Source organism: Dermacentor variabilis, unplaced genomic scaffold (genome assembly GCF_050947875.1).
Source record: "Dermacentor variabilis isolate Ectoservices unplaced genomic scaffold, ASM5094787v1 scaffold_12, whole genome shotgun sequence".
NCBI classification, from domain to species: domain Eukaryota; kingdom Metazoa; phylum Arthropoda; class Arachnida; order Ixodida; family Ixodidae; genus Dermacentor; species Dermacentor variabilis.
In genome coordinates, this window is record NW_027460280.1 from 38,445,346 (window position 1) to 38,464,736 (window position 19,391).

A 19,391-nucleotide genomic window follows, 5' to 3' on the forward strand; every position below is an offset into this window, starting at 1 on the left:
GTCTGCAGCCAATACTTAAAAAGTTGATGAATTAAACATAACTAATCCGTTCGTTAAGGGGAAAATAAAAAATAACCTGAGTAACTCTAGGCCAGCGCCAACACTGCGCATTCGGTTCAACTCGCGTCCGGAGTGCCTTTTATTTTTAAAGCTATGGCTCAAGTTATGTGGGACAACCTGTATAAGCATTATATGTTTGTACTATCAACGATGTGCTTGATTCACACGCGAGAAGTCTTTCAAGGTGGCCGCTGTTGACTCGCTGCAACACCACGCTAAACTGCTATCATTCGCGCTCATCAACGAGTCCCGAGTATGCGTGTAAACTGGTTGTTTGCTCCTAATGCTCAATTTGTTAAACAACGCTTCATAACGGGCAGTGTAATGCCAGAAACTTGCTAGTTCACAACTACGCACGCCATCAATTGTATGCTGATTTATTTGAACAGGCACATGATTGATATAGCTACCACCTGCGGTAATTTATATTTGGCTCATAGTTCTGAAGGTAATTGTGGAGAGCGTTAATCATGGCAGTTGCGAAAAAAAAATGGTGCAATCGCGCGCGTCGCAATGATATTTTTAGACGGAATCGTCGGGTGTAATCGCATGGCCTTCTTTGGCCACGCGTGACCGTGGCCTAGCCGACAGTGAACGAGCCTAGCTTGATCGACATCGTGGGGATACCGTTTCATACGTACTCGTGCTCTTGTCGGATCAGGTTAAATGAGTAAGCGTAATATATTGTTTATTTTTTCTCCCTTAATTTACTTGATAGGTTATCAGGCGGCGACGCGAGAACCAGCGCGCTGGCATGGACTACGTGAAAAACTTGTCGGTGTGGTCTTCGCCACTGAATCGAATCGCATAGAGACAAAGTGCTTCCGAATCGAGAATGTTTTACCTCACTGGAACACTCGAGGCCGCACTTCGTTTCCGAGACGGAAAAGCGAACTCCTCAACGAAAGGCGGTTGGCCACCTTGTGCTAGGCATGTGCGAGGTGAAGAAGCGAGATGGGGGTGGATACCTCTTGCCATCCGCTTGCAAAAATCGGTGCAGTGAGTGCGAGAAATCGTCTGAGAAAAAGTAACATATCATGCCAAGAAAAATGCGAAGGTGCTTGTTTTTATTGCTTGCGTAAGATTGCTTCCGGCACCGAACAGAAATTATACAAAGTGATACACATAAGAATAATGCGCGAATTACAAGTCAGCGCTGTTCATCAACGCTTAAACATTGGAGTGTTTAATCTGCAATGTATTACGTTGGAATGGAGGACATTAGTACGCTTTGAAGCATCGGGTGTTTGTTTTGCCATTTGCCAGAAACCATTTGTTTTGCTTTTGTGTTTTCTAGGAGGCATGCGTTGGGTACTTTTTCTTCCTCCATGCACTTTGTGTTGCCAGCGCATTGTCATCATTCGAAGACACTTGGATGACCATGTGTGTGTGTGTGTGTGTGTGTGTGTGTGTGTGTGTTATAAACTTTTTATATAACCATAGATGCTGCACCAGAGTTCTGTATTTGTTGTTTCTTTATTTGATGTTCTATTGGTCATTGTTGAAACTCGATTCCCCCCTCGCATACTATATATTTATTAGTTCCGAACCTTCCACTTTGTGCTGCCAGCACATGCTAACATACCAGAACACGCGGGTGACCAGACTACAATTCGCGATAGCGAATGATTTGGATGAGAACCCTCGCTCCTGGAATCGAGGATGCTGCAACAGTAAATTTTGTATTCGTTGCATCTTTCAGGCACTTCCGATGGCAGCCTGCAGTAGCAGGTAACCTTCGGCTTCCATTCCCCAATTTAATAATTTCCAAATTTCATTTAAACGACTCGGTTAATTTCCCCTATTGTTTCCTTGCCTTCAGTGCCTGTTGGCTAATTCCTTTCTTTTGGTACTAAATAACATTTGTGTGAAATATGTGCAATATACCATGTACAATATATATGTACTATTAGCACCGTATTGGTACCATTTCTCATAACATGTAGCCTTTGTGTTCTCATCAAGTAGCAAATTCCTCTCGTAGCTTGGTGAATTCATTACATAAAAGTCACCTTGTAATTATTGGTATGACCTCCTACGGGACGGTACAATTCTTAAAAACCTTTAGGGTGAATACACGAAACAGTCTCATTTGCTGGTGTTATTTCCCCCCGTATTTAGATATGCACCTCAACTAGAAGCCCTTGCTTGAATTGATCTAAATGGCACCTAGTGCGAGCATGACCCAAGACACTCATCTTTCCTTCGGTGCGACCATGACAAGAACCTTTAGCACCTAAAGAGAGAACATACCATGACATCAAAATAAAATCGACTGTACATCCATTGCTGCCATTCAAAATGAGTGGCAGATTGTGCCATTGAGCTGCACATGTCCTCTGCAGTTACTACAAAGAAATAAATAAATAGAGTAAACAAATAAAGATTAAATAATAATAAATTAATAAAATTTAAAATAGAAAAAAAAACTACCCTAAACTTTTAAGTAAAGCTTCAAGTAGGCTTGAATGCAGAGATGACACCCAGCAAGTCTGCTAAAGAGCTGCTTTTTTTGGGTAAAAGAATGATGCTTGCGCAATATGGGCAGCCTGTTGCATTTATTAACAAAGCAAGTGACCCTGGTCAGTCCTTTATGGCACTAGTTAAAAAAGAAGCTTAGGCTTCCAGGCACACTGAACCCCAAAAACAGATCTAGTTAAAAGCACACTGCTATTTCCCCTCGCTTGACTTATGCTTGTCTTTGACATCCTTATCCTTATCAGCCGGTTCCTTGACCTGGTCACTGTGGGTGATCTCTGCCAGAGCACTTTGGACAGCATTGCTCTGAGTGTCTACACCAGGAAGGCTCTGAAGAATGGACATGATAAAGGCTGGGTCTTGGAATATGTCGTCGTAGTCATCATCACCAACTGCATCCTGCACAGCAGTCATTGAGGATTCACATGTTGAATGACACAGCTTGAGGCAGGGCAGGCCAGTGACCTTGGTCTTGACTCAACCTGGCTCACCTGTTCTGGAATCTGCTTGGCCTCGTCTGTATCCATGGCATCTTCATCAACTTCAGCAGGCAGCATGTCTGGCAGAATTGGCGGGACAAGCTCAGGCACTAAAAGAATGTGAAACCAATCATGGTGTAAGTATTCAAACAAGCTATTTCTATCCCTTTTAAGGTTTCAAACTGAGTACGTTGCTGCTGGTTTACTGCCAGCCTGTATCTTGAAGCAGAAGAGCTTTGTGACACAGTGTTCCAGTGGGTAAGAGGACTTTGGTTGTTGGTTCTGGTGAAGATCACACTACTATAATCAAGCAGATCGAGAACAGGTTTCTGATATTATAGCCAAAAATCTATTCCTAAAGCTGCTGTCTCTTGTATTCCCCCTCCCTTTATTTTTTCTTCTTTCTCACAGACCTTTAATACCAAATGCCACTAAGAAAAATTGTGCTTCTGCAGTGCACTATTTCCTCATTAAAAATAACTACCGTTATATCCAGAGTCATTGCTGACCACCCTTTTAGGCAAATAATCAAATATGTCAAAACCACTGAGTCATTGCCCACCCCTAGAGACCATAGACTGCGGGCCCCGCAATTTGCAAAAATTATCCTCCCAAACGTCACGGAAAAAAAAAGAGAAAGAGAGAGAGGAGACAGACAAACTGTTTTGTTCATGCACCTAAGTTGTTGCAGTTGTGTGCAACAGGTGGCGGTTTCTTTCGAAAGGGGTCTATTTAAGCTTCAGTTTTGTGGTCCGCATTCCTTCTGTCACCGCCAGTGGTGTTGCTGCCTTTTTATATGCTATGAGGAACAGCTACACAGTCAAGAAGAAAATGGAAGTCATCGAATGGCACTGGAATTGTGGAATGAACGTGAGTACACCCACACATTTCAACGTGGAACACAAGCGTGTACCACTGTGTGCACATCACATGCACGTACGCCAGTTTTGTTTGCTTACAACTCACTTCCTTATCTGCTATCAGCGCTGGTCACTTCACTAGCCTGCAAGTTGGATGCCGTTATTCTTTCTTTTGGGATGCGAGATAATATCCACTGATAAAAGTTAAGCGTATCTCTTGTCAAGCCATGCTAGATGCAAACAAAAAAATGCATATTTTCTAGCTTTTTCAAACTTTTTTGTTTGGTCCCCGATACATGGCCCACCCTATGAATTTCAGGTGGCAAGGGGGGGGGGGGGGCGATGACTCAGGATATTATGGTAATAATAAACACAATAACAAATGTGAAGTTTTGTTAGGAATTCGTGATGACCTGTTAAATCACTTTATTAATACAAGATATATGTATGAAGCCCCCTTCTTGAGATTGATACAGGTCAAATTGGAAGAGATAAACAACGTTCATGCTGAAGCAGTGTTAGCACCACCATTTCTGGCACAGAAAGTTACCCTTTCCAATTGATTATAGATTTGGGCCACTTATAAGTAATAGTGCATAATCCTGAGCCATTGACATGCTTGTAGTTTATGCTTCTTTTTGGTGTGTAAAGTGTACTAGAGGGGGGAGAAAGGAGCTATGTCAGCTAAACACTTGATCACTACTATTCTGAATACAGAAAGCATCTATTTTCATTTTATAGTAACATGTGGTCAAATATTGTACTACAGTGCTTAGTGGGAATTATCCTGTTCTGAAATTGCATACTTCCAAAGTTGTTGACTACATCAGAAGTTAGCAAAGCCTGCCATTATAGTATGAGCTGGATCCATATACACTTCATTTAATTTATCAGTCAGAAGGGGGGGGGGTAAAGCAAAAGGTACTTTGTAAGAGTTTAGCACATTCCGCGCAATGCAGCTAAATAGTATGCATAATCTTCATTAGCGTAAAATATTTTATCACTGCGAATTGAGAGAAAAAAGAAGTTATTTAAGACTGCATTCTAAGTAAAAGCCCATTATCATGTGCCTAAACATTATGCGCACTGTATAAAACACAAAAATTTATTTTTATTTCAGGCCGGATATATTGTCAAACCTGTCATTGCAATCTACTTTCTGGTATTTATAATGACATTTTCTATGGTTGTTAAGATCAGCAAACACGAAATTCTGCAGCTAAATTTGTGCACTTTGGCTTACCCTACATGCTAGATGTAAGTGACTGCATGGGCATTATGCAACCTCCTAGTTCAAGGCCTCTGATTAGGGCTTAGTAGAACATTTTCCTGGGCGAGCTGGTTCATAATTGAGAAGGAAAACAGAAGTGTGAAAGAAATAAGGACTTCAACCTGGATTTGCATCAGAAAAGGGTTGAGAAGACTGCAACAAGTGCATTAGAAGCCTTCCTTACGGGAAAAACACACAAGTCAGACTGTCCTCTACGAACGACCGTCACGGAGAAAGGTTCATCGCAAAGCCTCGTGGGAAGTTATTTACAGCAGCACTTAAGTTCACTAAAGATTGAAGACCCGTTCTTTGTCCGCAGCTCAGTTGACATCATAAAGGAATTCAGAGGCAGAGAAGTGCCCGGCCCCAACGATTTTTCAATCAATGTTGAGAAATTGTTTTATTCCATTCCTCATGGTGTACTGTTCCGTGTTGTATGTGAGGTAATTAACGAGAACGGTGAAATCAGATTCTAAAGTGCCACGGGGATAAGCAGCGACAACTTCCTCACAATATTTGAATTTTATCTTGAGTCAACAGCCATTAGCTTTAATGGCCAAAAGTCGTCATTTGTCAACAAGCGCATAGCACTGAAATTTCATGTCACTAAAGCATGTAGGTATGTAGATGACTGCTGATTTGGAACAATGTAGATGGCCCTATGTCCGACAATATTACTACAAGCATTATGAACGTTTTCGACAATGCAGCAGAAGGACTTAGCTTCACCTTCACCTGCTTTATATCCAGTTTCTGGCTATAAAAATTATCTTCAAGCCCAACCGCATATGTTAGATGTCTCCCTGAGTTGTGAAAAAGTATCCAGAGGACAGACTGGAAGATGCTTCAATGATAGGGCGAGAGAGCACACACTATTGGTTAAGAACAACTCGGGAGGGCACCTAGTCAAACACTGCAAAATGTGCAGGTGCGTACCAGAATTTTTGTGCACCACATTTCCAAAGTGGCCAAGAGACAGAACAGAAAGGGAAATTGTTGAAGCATTTCATATTCTGAAGATGAGTAACAAGTGTATTCGAATGCCTACTTTAGCACTTAATGATAAAGAAGTCGCCTTCCTGGAGTGCAGTGTCTCAATTTATTGATGTAGCAACTAGCTCTTTAAGTAGTCATTTTTTTTTTTTTTGTTCGTCTCTCGTGTATGTCCCTGTTTACTGATGCAGTGCCTCATTCTTTAAGCATTGTTGTTGTTTTTTATAGTGTTCACGTTTCATAACCTTTGTAGTCAAGTACCATCGGTTGGTTTATGTTTTCTTGTCTTTTGTTCGGTTATTTACTCCAGGTCATGGTTTCTGGCGCAGCATCTACTTTTCAAGTCTTCTTCTAGATTTTTATTAGTTGGTGGGTCTGCGCATGTGCTTTAACCTACCTTCGCATATTTTTAGAAGCTAGTGTTGTGCAGTGCAATAATCTCTATTATCTCTAATCACCTTTGTTATACTGGGCCGCACGGTGTCATGGTGCATGGCTATGATGTGGTTGTTTCGGTGGGGGTTCTAGTGCCTTTAATATTTGGTGGCTTTATCATGAATGTGACACCCTGTGCTGGTCTCGTGCTGTACTTAGAAATATCACGTTTCTTCAATAAACCTTGATTGGAAATAAGCGCCAGTCCTTTGTACTAGTCTCATCCTTGTTTCTTTTGCACTTCTGTTTTCATTCTCTGATTATGGTTTTGGTGGTTAAAATTGATAAGATCATCATAATATTAAACAGGAAAGTTAGAGAACCTGTGAAGTGACAAAACCTTGATTCTAGCTACAAGGTGACAAGGTTCAAAACTACCTTTATTTTATTAAAACTGCTTCTGTTGGCTTCAGAGAAAATAGCTACAACTTTCATAGATCTAGAAGCAGACAGTTTGGTATCACAAGGAAATTCTCACTTTGGGAATACAAGGTATTGCTTACACAGGCTGTAAATGGCATGCTCACAGGAATGTGTATGTGCATGATTATTTTCTTGTTCAAAGCAGATAAAACCTAAATTTGCAGGTGCGTCTCTATTTTAATGTAAATTGTTGCAAAGCATACAAGCATGCTCTCGCAAAGGAGGGACGAGCATCTTGGGCCATTTCATTTCTTGGTTCACTAGCGAAGTTCAGGCTCCAACTTTAAAGCCATTGTCTTCTTTGCACCCGAGATAGAAATAAGCTATTATTACTTTGGGTAAACTATATCAGATTGTAAATTACTTCATCTGAGGTGAACATGAATCAACTTGTTGGGCAGGTTGGTTGGCAAGATGGCAAGGTGAACACCTTGGCATATGTATGTGTGCATCTTCTGCAACGGCATGCATCATTTATGTCAAAGGATTATATAATATATGAATTTTATGTAATTTCTTTTTATTCTTATATATTCAAATGGACATGATGTCGCCTAGAAACAGTGCTGGCTATTCCTTGCTGCAGAAACAGCCCAAAACTGCTAGTTTGACGAAGTACTATGGGAGCATACAAGTAAGTATTAATGAACAGCACACTGGTAATTACAAGAAAAATAGCTAAACATTAGCTTATGTATGCCAACATTTACCATTTGTTTGCAGTTATTAAGTTTACACACCTGCAGCCAAATATGTCGTTTATATACATAAAAATTACTGTGCAGGAAAAATTAACATTAACAGCTATTGCAAGAATATCTTAGAATAACAGCTTGGGCTTGTTGGTTTTCCACCCTGGTGTTAACAGCGCAAAATGTAGACGGGAGATGAGATGACAGCACTTGTGGTGTCGTCTTCTCATCTCTTGTCCCGTCTACGTTTTGCACTGTTAACACCAGGAAAAATATCTTAGTGTGCTAGTTAGCAATTGTTGTTTAGGCCAGTATATGAAAAAAAAGAAACACGCATGTACTCAGTGGCATAGCTAAGTCGTCTGGCACCCGGGGCCCATAGGTCTTCTGTCACTACTCACCCCCCCCCCCCCCTTGGGTAGCCGGCGGAAAGAGGGGTGTCTTCAGACGTATATGACACCACCACCCTCCCCATTGGCCCCTGGCACCCCCCCCCCCCTTTGTTGCTACGCCACTGCATGTACTATAGACCGTTTTCACCACACTCCCGTGGGCGCCACCATGTTTGATCACGTGATGACCTGTTGATTGCTTGCCTCAGCCAGCCTCCGCTGCTTTGGCGTTTGTCGCTGACAATGACTTGTTAACAGCTTGAAACTTTGCCCAAAGCTTCAGAAGACATTTAAATGTTGCATATCCATCCTTCTGAGTTCATTATGCCTTGTCCAAATGCTACGACCACTGCTGTGTGGTCGCGTATTAAAAGGCAGGGCTAGAAATTGTTTTCCAAGACGCTCTGGTACATACTTCCAGCCACTGTATTAAATTGGAATTACTGTCATTCAATATTTTATTTATTTATTGCCAGTGGCTTAGAAGCGACAGGTTGTCATGTTTTTGGTTTGGTAACAATTTTTGGTGCAATGGTCGTTACACTATTTTCTGTGTAATCACTCATGCCTTTGTCAACTGCGCTAGATTTGTTTATGTCATACTCCAAGTAAAAACATACAAGTTTTGGAGTAACTTACAAAAAATACTTAATATTGTTAGTCCCTTGTTTAAGTTGTGGTTTGTGACGAAACCTTCAGCTTTGAATATTCTTACATAACATACACGAGGCACTCATTGATCAGCGTACTACTAACGAGTATGCTCATATCTAATACATAACTGCGAGCCTTGGTGAATTTAAGTGAATGGGGCTGGACGTTAGTGAAGACTAGAAAAATAATATATTTACAAGTGCAAGTGAATGCCTACTAAATTTGCAGTGTTATCTGGCTATCATATTCCATTAGAGCAAGCCTTTGTTTCAGTTAGATGAGATTTGACATCTTATTCTGGGGTTGTGGCTCAAAGAAACAAGTACGAAGAAAACCAGGAAGTACCGAAGCTATGGTAAAAGTAGAGTTAGAAGAATGCCATGGATGAGCGGTACATCTTTTTTCGATGCTTCTTCATTGTGAACACAAAACACTGCAAGCTGATCGGCTTTTATTACAAATTTGCTTGAGTATGCCACAGTTGCTAAACCATTGCCTAGGAAGCAGCCTTAAGTGTGTACGTGCACAGCTTATTGAGTAGATTTTTAAATAAATGTAGGGCCTTCTCAAGCTGCACTGTAGGTTAAAGAGACACGGTAGTGCAGTGGCTCGAGATCATTTCAACCATCTGGTGTGGTTTAACATGCACCTATATCTAAGCGCAGCAACAGAGCTTTGGTTTGGGCTAGTTGGTTCATTCTTTAAGTACAGAGAGAGCAGTGCGAAAAAACAGAAGGAATTGTGCTCATCCTAGTTACGTGTTCCCTTGTAGCAGCACGACTATCGCCTCCAAAGCAGGCGAAAAAGATGGGCTCACGTGCCGTTAGCGTGAGAATAGAACACGCTAGCACACATAGCGAACACGGCTGGCCAGGCTAAATAAATCATGGCGACGGTGGCCACCTCTCTACGCCGCCTCCCAAAAATTGGTGACCCAGACAACCGAACCCAGCCTTCCCACAAATTGGTGACCCTAACGACTGCGCCCAGCCATGCCAGCGTCAACGCACTGGCTCTACAAAGGCGAGTGACGTCGCCTCACGCAGTCCGGAAGACGTCTCGCGGTTTTAGGGTTTCTGAATTCTACATCGACACATGTCAGACATCTGGTTCATCCATCTGGACTGCCACTCCCTTTTCAACAAGGTTTCAGGCTCCGGTTGTCATCCCTCGACCCCAACGTCTACGCGGACTTGTGGACAGCCGTCCTTGCTCACTATGTCAGCTTGAGCGCTCACTGACAATGAGCGCTCTCGCCATTTCAACAGTTGCGTCATTCCGCATCTTGTTGGCCCACATCGTTTTTGCCGTTCGTAAGCAAGTGCCGGTCCCAGCATGAAACCTCTACTTCGTCCACGAGCCTCCTCCCCAGCTCCCAGGCAGATGTGCGATGACTCTTTCTAAGGAATTCACTGGGCCAAACACGAGCGCCTTCTACTCTACAGTCTGCCGCTTCGACGTTCCCACAAGTTGTCTGCTTTCCGTTAAGAGGCACCTCACTCATCACTGATTCAGAGGCTCTCCCACCTGCTCCACTAGGCACAAATTTCACTTTCACAGGCATGGCAATGCCACAAGCACAACCTTCGCGATGCATTCAGCCACCACCGCAACCCTGATGCTATCAGTACTCAAGATTTCACCGCAAGTAACAGCAGGCGAGCCTTTTGATGTTCTGTGCTCGCACCTCCAGCGTATGCATGGCCTACTGCAGTTTTGTAGGAGCAGCTCTGCCATCTGGTTTCTTCATCTCGAGAATCACTTCTATGTCAACAACATGAGTGACCAACACTTGCGCTATCTCCACGCAAGTCCCGAGCTGCCAGACAGTTTACTTTTGGAGCTCCGACTTCTACAGGCTCGGGCATCTACGAGAACCTGCAGCAGGTTGCAATTTTGCATGAGGGTATCACTGTGGCTGTGCCTTGCTCACAATGAACCTACGCTGCCAGTGCTGCCTGGTACGTCTCTCTCGGATTGCATGAACTTGACACGACCAACGACATCACCATCTGCACACTTTACCTGGACTTTACCATTGGACTTTATTTCAATTGCACTTTGCACTAGGAGGGTGTCCCTGTAGCGGCATAACTATAGTCTCCAAAGCAGGCAAAGAAGATCGGCTCATGTGCAGGTAGCGCGAGAATAGAATGCTCTAGCGTGCTCAATGTGAGCAGCCGCGGTGCCGGCCACTCCAGAGATCCTGCTGGCCAGCCTAAACAAACCATGGCTACGGCGGCTACCTCTTTGTGCTGCCTCCCACACCTTCTCAGTCCACATTTTTTTTGCGCTGCCCCCTGTATACTTAAATGAATGAACCAACTAGCTCAAACCAAAGTTTTATTGCAACATATTTCTAGTCCTCTAGGTTTTTTTCTCTGTAGCCAAAAGAGAGAGAGAGAGAAAAAAAAAAAACTGCGCTCGTCCTGTTTGTGTGTGCCTTCCTTGTCCATGTTTTTTTGTACTGCCCTCTCTGTACTTAAGTACAGTAGCGTTTTTGCATTCCATCCCTGTTGGAATGCGCCTGATGCGACCAAGAATCAAACCACTGCAGAGGCAACCCAACGGGTCTTGAAGCAACATTATCACTTGGCTAAAGTTACAATAACTCTATGCTACGCATGGTGTAAGTGCTGTCTGTTTAACTTGCTGGTGAAAAAGGTCTATAAAACTGATAGCTGAAATTCACTGAACTGCCAGCTGTTTCAACATACTTTGAGTTACCATTTTTATTCTCACATATTAAAAAAAATATATATTTTGTGCTTACTACCTTTTTATTTATTCTTCTTTTCCACTAAAATTTTACAAGATTGCAGTGTTTGATCCGTATCTTTCAACAATACGCTTGGCATTGTATAGCTGTTGTGTCCGGACTTTTATTTGCTGACCAGCAGTGAAACCAGTACACATCTCCGCAAGCTCACTTCTTATATGGCAAAGTTTATTTAAAACCATTGTTTTTCACTATTTTTTGACAACAAGAAAGCTAAGTTAATATGCCATGTGTTTTATTTAATGATGTGCTCCAAAAAGCTAGACCTTGCTTCAAAATTTGAGTAAAAACAAAGCAGCAATGAATGAAAAATGTTTAAAAGTTGTCAGGATAAAAATGTAGGTCACTGCACTTGCAGTTCTAATTGAGCAGCATATGGGCAATAGCAGCAATGAGCAAGTTCTAGAAACTTTGTAAACTCTACATAAATTCAAAACGTGGGGTTCGGGGAGAAGGCAAACCAGAGGGCACTCACAAGACTGGTGCTGGAGGGACATCAGCACAGCATAAGCAACCTGCTCATCCTCAGACATGGTTCTGGGGTCTGCCAAGCTGGCTACTGCACCAAAAGCACCTGGCTCTGTTCCCATGTAGAGGGCCCGCTCCAGAAGCTGCTGTTCTTCGGCCGACATAACTGCTCACACAGAATGGATGCATGCTAAGGGAATGCCTGTCTATAGCTGATCACTGCACCTTTACTCGCAATAACCGCACAGAGAGGTGGAAGTTGTTGGCATACTACACTGTCACACTGTTGCAAGGAATGCTGAGAAGAGTGGAGTGATGACAAGGTGATGATCATTCTTATCTAGACATCTAGCAGATTGCAATATCAACTTTTACAAGCATTTACACGAGCACAAGTGAGTAATCTTAATCCCCTAATGCCTAAATTTATTTTTCCCGCAAAGATAAACATTTGGATTGCAGTAAAAATCACTTGAATGTGACATTAGAACATTCAAAATTAGTTTCAAACCATTTGCTACTCTAGGGTGGAAAACTGAAATGGGTGTCCAGTGCAAAAGACTGCCTTTATAGCTTCACATTTTGTCACGGTGCATCCTTTGACTTCTAATGTGAACCATCTTGCATCTTATGGCAGCCTGCAGATAAGGTGCCTTTGTAGAGATGACTACAATTTGTGCACCTGTATGGATGCAGCTGCATAATTTTCTTGGGTGTTCAGCCTCTCTGTGCAGAGTTGTTTTCTAAGCGAGAGATGGTGAAAAGCTGTCATGTTTTTGTTGAATGGCCCCACATGGTGTAGGAATTCACCTTTCTCTCGCTTAAGCATTTCATTTTTGAATTCGCAGCTCAGAACTGGCATGTCGGGAAATGTTGAGAACCAGCTGAAAAGGTTCATTGGGAGGGACGTATGCACCTCTGAAACCCATTTTTCTTTGTTAATAAAGCTACGGCTATAGAACCAGAAATAAAATTAAGAAAGTATAAAAAGCTCTTTCTGAAATTGTTGCAAATTTTTATGCAGCTTCCTTGCGCACAATTTTTTACTTGCTAACATTATTTGTGTACGATAGGTGGCAGTTTTCAAAAAGTTCAAATAGTCTAAACACTTGTATTTCAGACCTCCTCTTTAGGGGAGAAGCATGTAAGCATGCATAAGACTGCACAAAATGTGGAAACCAACACACATTGTTATCGTGATGGGCAAGCCATTCTTGAACATTTTGTGGGTATGTACAGATGACATAGTTAAATGCATCTTTTTGCTGGTTTTAGTTGAAGTTACTTTTAATAATGTGGTTTCTTTACCTCTCTGTGTTGTTATGTGGACTGGCACTTCTGCCTCAAATGGCTGGCATGCAAACAGTGCAAAATTTGCAGCCCCTCGAGTTCCCATGACCGCACATTTGTTATTCCTGTGTTAAAGCACAAATTTTCCTTTATCTTTTTACATATGGAAGTACGTCTGATCTTAATGTTTCAAGCAACAAAATGGAAAAGATCCCTTTTATTTTTTTAGAAAAAAGAAAAGGTATCTCTGAACCTAAATGTCTCCTTGAAAATAGTGCTAGGTACCTTCATATGTGTGTGCACACGGAAGCCTCTATTTATGGAAACATTGTCTTGCACGTAAACTTCACTACAGCAGATTGCTTCTTATTCACTCATAAGTTCATCACTCACATAGTCATTGTTATCAGCCTGAAGTCTGTTGTTCAAAGCATTGCAAATTGCATCTTGCAGGAACCCATGGAATCGCTTGCCCGAGTGATATTAACCATTGCTTCTACATCAGATAGGCAGAAATGGGCATAAATGTATGTAGTATGTAGTAGTGTAGCTGTGACCAGTGGACATGCTCATTCATTAAAATGAACTTATACATGGCAGGGTTTCTGCAGAGTGGTTAAACCTAGTTCTTCTATTTGCAGGGACATTCCTACCAATGCCAGGTTTGTTTAATCAAAAGCTCTGCACAGGACAGCAACCTTCCTGGACGTCCCGGTAACTATGCTGTTGACAGGAGAGCAACCAGTCAACCTGCTATTTTAAGGGAGACAGGTATATCATGACGTGCAACGTTTGCTTAATTTTTTTTCTTTTGCAGTATATTAAGTACCTCGATTATGATGAGACATGCCAGCGCTCCTACTTTCAGGGCACCATGTAGTATATATGCAACAACAACACTCCACGCTTGCTTATTTATTATATACATAGACAGCGCCTAGCATTAATAGCGATTGCAATTATCTGGAGTGATTAGGTCTTGTAAGAAAAAGAAATGCACAAATAGGGCAAAGAAAAAAAAAAAACAGCAACAATTTCAGCTGTACCATAACACATCTCTGTGCACTAAATGTCCAACACCACCACCATGCTGACAACTAAACTGCACGTACATGCACTTGCAGTGTCAGAAGCTGCCAGAGTAGCATCCCTTGGTGAATTGGCCATCTCCTGCCTGACTTCGTAATCCTGCAATTGACGTTGCTCCTCCATGGACACGCGCAGCGCCTGAAAAGTAGAATGACTGAGGCAACTGTGCACAGCATGGATGTACCCACCACTCCTAAGGTCAGTAATTTAACTAAAGGCATGCATCCTAGGGGCTCTAATAGAGTTAGTGGCTTTTCACAAACTAAGTAGGCCAGGGCACAAGTTGTTCTAGAAGCACGTTTACACAAAATTCCCTGCACAAGTGATTCAGGTGGAAAGTGTCACATTTCACCAAGCAAGTGCCATGAATTCTTGTGAAAACAAAAATGAATACACTGCAGTCAATTATAATGGATATACACATGCCGGCACATGCAGGCATGCAGAAACAAAGGCACACATGGATTTTTTCAGTTATAGGATGGATGCAGAATAACAAGAGCAAAATAGCATATCCAGCTGGTTTCAGAAAATAAGGGACACCTGGTTTTTATAAAAGCATCAGTTTCTTGAAATGAGAAAATGAGACATGTACACCAAATTTAGTGAAATACTGAGATCCAAGTGAAGGCAGAAGTTCTACTTATGGAAAATGTCACCATATGCGTGCACAAATGCAGGCATCTTTAAAGATGTTCCACCTACCAGAACTAAAGCTGGGTCATCGTCATCAAAGTCAAGGTCATAGTTAATTGCACTCCTGCTGTCACCTTGGGCTATTGGAGTGCCTGCAACGACTTTGCTCAGGATATTGCCTGCTGGCACAGTCACCATGTGTGAACTGCAGGAAAGGCATGTGCAGGCAGCTATGTAAGGCACTTACCTCAAGGACTTGTGGACACATGCAGAAATTTTATTTAAAATTGTACATGACAGTGAGTAGAAACAAAATTAGTGATGAACAGCATGATTGCCGTCTTACAGTCATTGTGTCAGTCAGCACACAAGTGCACAGAATGCCACACATTAAGTTATAACCATGAACAGTTTCTACAGAAGAGAGGCTAGTTCCGTACTGACTGATACGCTACTATACCAGTGTTCACAAAACTATAATATTAATTAATTATAAGCAGTTGTCATATATGGACTCATCTGCCTGAGAATATTTATACAGTGCAGTCCACTTACATATGGCAATATTCATCATCACCATCAGCATCAGCCTGTTTTATGTCCACTGCAGGACGAAGGCCTCTCCCTGCGATCTCCAATTACCCCTGTCCTGCGCCAACCGATTCCAACTAGCACCCACGAATTTGATAATTTCATAGCTCCACCAAGTCTTCTGTCGTCCTCGATTGCGTTTCCCTTCTCTTGGTACCCATTCTGTAACCCTAATGGTCCGATGGTTATCTAACGGCCCATTACATGGCCTGCCCAGCTCCATTTTTTTCTCTTGATGTCAATCAGAATATCATCTATACCCGTTTGCTCTCTGATCCAAACCGCTCTCTTTCTGTCTCTTAACGTTATGCCTAGCAATCTTCATTCCATCACTCTTTGCACGGTCCTTAACTTGTTCTCAAGCTTCTTTGTCAGTCTCCAAGTCTCTGCCCCATATGTCAGCACTGGTAAAATGCATTGATTGTACACCTTCCTTTTCAATGGTAATGGTAAGCTTCCAGTCAGGAGCTGGCAATGTCTGCCGTATGTGATCCAACAAATTTTTATTTTTCTATGAATTTCCTTCTCATGATCAGGGTTCCCTGTGAATAATTGACCTAGGTAAACATACTCCTTCACAGACTCTAGAGGCCGACTGGCGATCCTGAATTCTTGTTCCTTTGCCCAGCTATTTATCATTATCTTTGTATTCTGCATATAGATCTTCAATCCCACTCTTACACTCTCTCTGTTAAGGTCCTCAATCATTTGTTGCAACTCGTCTGGATTGTTGCTGAATAGAACAATGTCATCAGAAGCTTGCTCAGATATTCGCCGTCGATCTTTACTCCTAAGCCTTCCCAGTTTAATAGGGATAATATGTTTAATAGGTATTGAGGTATCCTGACTCCCCTGGGTGCCTGTCGCCGGCAAAAGATGCTGAGAGCGAGTGGGGCTATACTAATCCAGGTACAACCAAATTAAGAAGGCCCACTTAGCCTCAACAAGACACTCCCTCACCAGAACAGGAATTGGCCTCCCTGGTGCAGTATTCGGCCACCCCCCCCAAATGGCTCACTCAATTACCCAATGGCCCTCAGCCCCCAGCAGCTGCGGAGCACCTGACCAAGGCAGTGGTCAGACCTGTAACGAAGCAGAGGGTGCTAAGAATCTCTGGGTCCGGACAGGCCGCCAATGGAAACTGATCCTTGCAACGTTTAAAACCCGAACCCTCTCGAGTGAGGCTAGCTTAGCAGGACTCTTTGAGGAACTGTCAGGCATTGTTTGGGATATCATCAGCCTTAGTGAGATTAGAACTGGTGAGGCTTATACATTGCTGAATAACGGACATGTCCTCTGCTATAGAGGTCTCCTAGATAAGAAGCAATACATGGTAGGATTCCTAATCCATAAGGACATATCGGGCAACATTGACGAATTCTACAGCATTAATGAGAGGGTAGCTGTAGTCGTAATCAAACTTCATAAGAGGTGTAGATTAAAGGTAGTACAAGCCTATGCTCCAACATCCAGTCACTATGATGAGGAAGTAGATCAGTGTTATGAAAATGTTGAATTAGCGATGAGAAAAGTGCAAACTCAGTATACTGAAGTAATGGGCAATTTCAATGCAAAAGTGGGTGAAAAGCAGGCTGGTGAACAAGCAATTGGCAACTACGGTGTCTATTCTAGAAACGCTAGAGGAGAGATGCTGGTAGAATTCGCAGAAAGGAATAACCTTCGAACAATGAACACCTTCTTCAGAAAGCGTAGCAACAGAAAGTGGACCTGGAAAAGCCCTAATGGTGAAACAAGAAATGAAATTGACTTCATACTTTCTGCTGATCCCAGCATAGTGCAGGATATAGAAGTGATAGGTAGGGTAAAGTGCAGTGATCATAGGTTAGTGAGGGCTAGGATTCACATCAATTTGAAGAGAGAAAGAGCAAAATTAGTCATGAAGAAACAGGTCAGCCTAGAGGCAGTAAGGGTAAAAGCAGACAAATTCAGGCTGGTACTTGCAAACAAATACGCAGCCTTAGCACAGAGAGAGGATGATGACATAGAGGTAATGAATGAAACCGTAACAAGGCTGGCTTCAGAGGCAGCAATTGAAGTGGGAGGCAAGGTACCAAGGCAACCAGTAGGCAAGCTCTCCCAAGTAACAAAGGACCTAATAAAGAAACGACAAAAAATGAAAGTGTCCAACTCAAGAGATCAGATTGAATTCGCGGAACTATCAAAACTGATCAACAAGGCGAAAAAATGTGGTATTCGAAATTATAACGTGAGAAAGACTGAAGAAGCCGTAAGAAATGGACGCAGCCTGAAATCAGTGAGAAGGAAACTTGGCATAGGACAAACCAAGATGTATGCACTGAAAGATAAGCAAGGTAATATCATCAGCAATCTCGAAGATATAGTAAAAGCAGCGTAAGAATTCTGTACTGACCTACAGTACCCAGAGGAGTCGGGATACCTCAATTCGAAACAGTAATGAGAAACTCTTTCTGTAACTAGGGATGAGGTCAGAAGGGCCTTGCAAGACATGAAACGAGGAATGGCGGCAGGAGAAGATGAAATAACAGTCGATTTAATCAAAGATGGAGGAGACATAATGCTTGGAAAACTGGCGGCTCTTAATACGAAGTGTCTATCGACTGCAAGGATCCCAGAAAACTGGAAGAATGCAAGCATTATATAATCCACAAGAAGGGAGACATTAAAGAATTGAAAAATTATAGGCCCATTAGCTTACTCCCAGTATTATACAAAATATTTACCAAAATAATCTCCAATAGAATAAGGGCAACACTGGACTTTAGTCAACCAAGGGAAGGGATACTCTACAATGGATCACATCCATGTCATCAATCAGGTAATTAAGAAACCTGCAGAGCACAATTAGCCTCTCTATATGGCTTTCATAGATTACGAAAAGGCATTTTATTCAGTAGAGATACCAGCTGTCATAGAGGCATTACGCAATCAAAGAGTACAGAACGCTTACATAAATACCTTGGAAAATATCTACAGAGGGTCTACAGCTACTTTAATTCTACACAAGAAGAGCAGGAAGATACCTATAAAGAAAGGGGTCAGCCAGGGAGACACAATCTCTCCAACGCTCTTAAACTGGGAAGGCTTAGGAGTAAAATTCGACGGCGAATATCTCGGCAAGCTTCGGTTTGCCGATGACATTGTTCTATTCAGCAACAATCCAGACGAGTTGCAACAAATGATTGAGGACCTTAACAGAGAGAGTGTAAGAGTGGGATTGAAGATCTATATGCAGAATACAAAGATAATGATAACTAGCTGAGCAAAGTTCAGGATCGCCAGTCGGCCTCTAGAGTCTGTGAAGGAGTATGTTTACCTAGGTCAATTATTCACAGGGAACCCTGATCATGAGAAGGAAATTCACAGAAGAATAAAAATGGGTTGGATCACATACGGCAGACATTGCCAGCTCCTGACTGGAAGCTTACCATTACTATTGAAAAGGAAGGTGTACAATCAATGCATTTTACCAGTGCTGACATATGGGGCAGAGACTTGGAGACTGACAAAGAAGCTTGAGAACAAGTTAAGGACCGTGCAAAGAGTGATGGAATGAAGATTGCTAGGCATAACGTTAAGAGACAGAAAGAGAGCAGTTTGGGATCAGAGAGCAAACGGGTATAGAAGATATTCTGATTGACATCAAGAGAATAAAATGGAGCTGGGCAGGCCATGTAATAACAATGATATAACAAATGCGATGTATAACAAATGAACTCGTTTTTCCACCCCATTACAAAGTATTTCTTAAAGATAGACTGCGCAGAGGCGGAGGTATAGCGGTTCTAGTTAAAGATCAGAT

The 19,391-nt window shown here is 42.2% G+C and overlaps 1 protein-coding gene across 3 annotated transcripts in view; it reads right to left on the reverse strand.

Moving 5' to 3' along the window:
- Positions 1–2,601: 2,601 nt before the first annotated feature.
- The window catches only part of LOC142565926 (26S proteasome non-ATPase regulatory subunit 4-like), a 42,784-nt gene continuing 25,994 nt past the window's right edge, over positions 2,602–19,391 (reverse strand). For 2 of the 3 annotated variants that reach the window (XM_075676540.1, XM_075676542.1), the window contains 5 exons: positions 15,068–15,203; positions 14,386–14,500; positions 11,991–12,149; positions 3,030–3,127; positions 2,602–2,937 (listed from right to left, as the gene is read on the reverse strand). In XM_075676540.1, coding sequence (XP_075532655.1) covers positions 2,731–2,937; positions 3,030–3,127; positions 11,991–12,149; positions 14,386–14,500; positions 15,068–15,203 — 715 coding nt within the window. In that variant the 3' untranslated portion in view covers positions 2,602–2,730. The remainder of the gene's footprint in view (positions 2,938–3,029; positions 3,128–11,990; positions 12,150–14,385; positions 14,501–15,067; positions 15,204–19,391) is intronic. The other variant, XM_075676541.1, reaches the window with a different exon arrangement.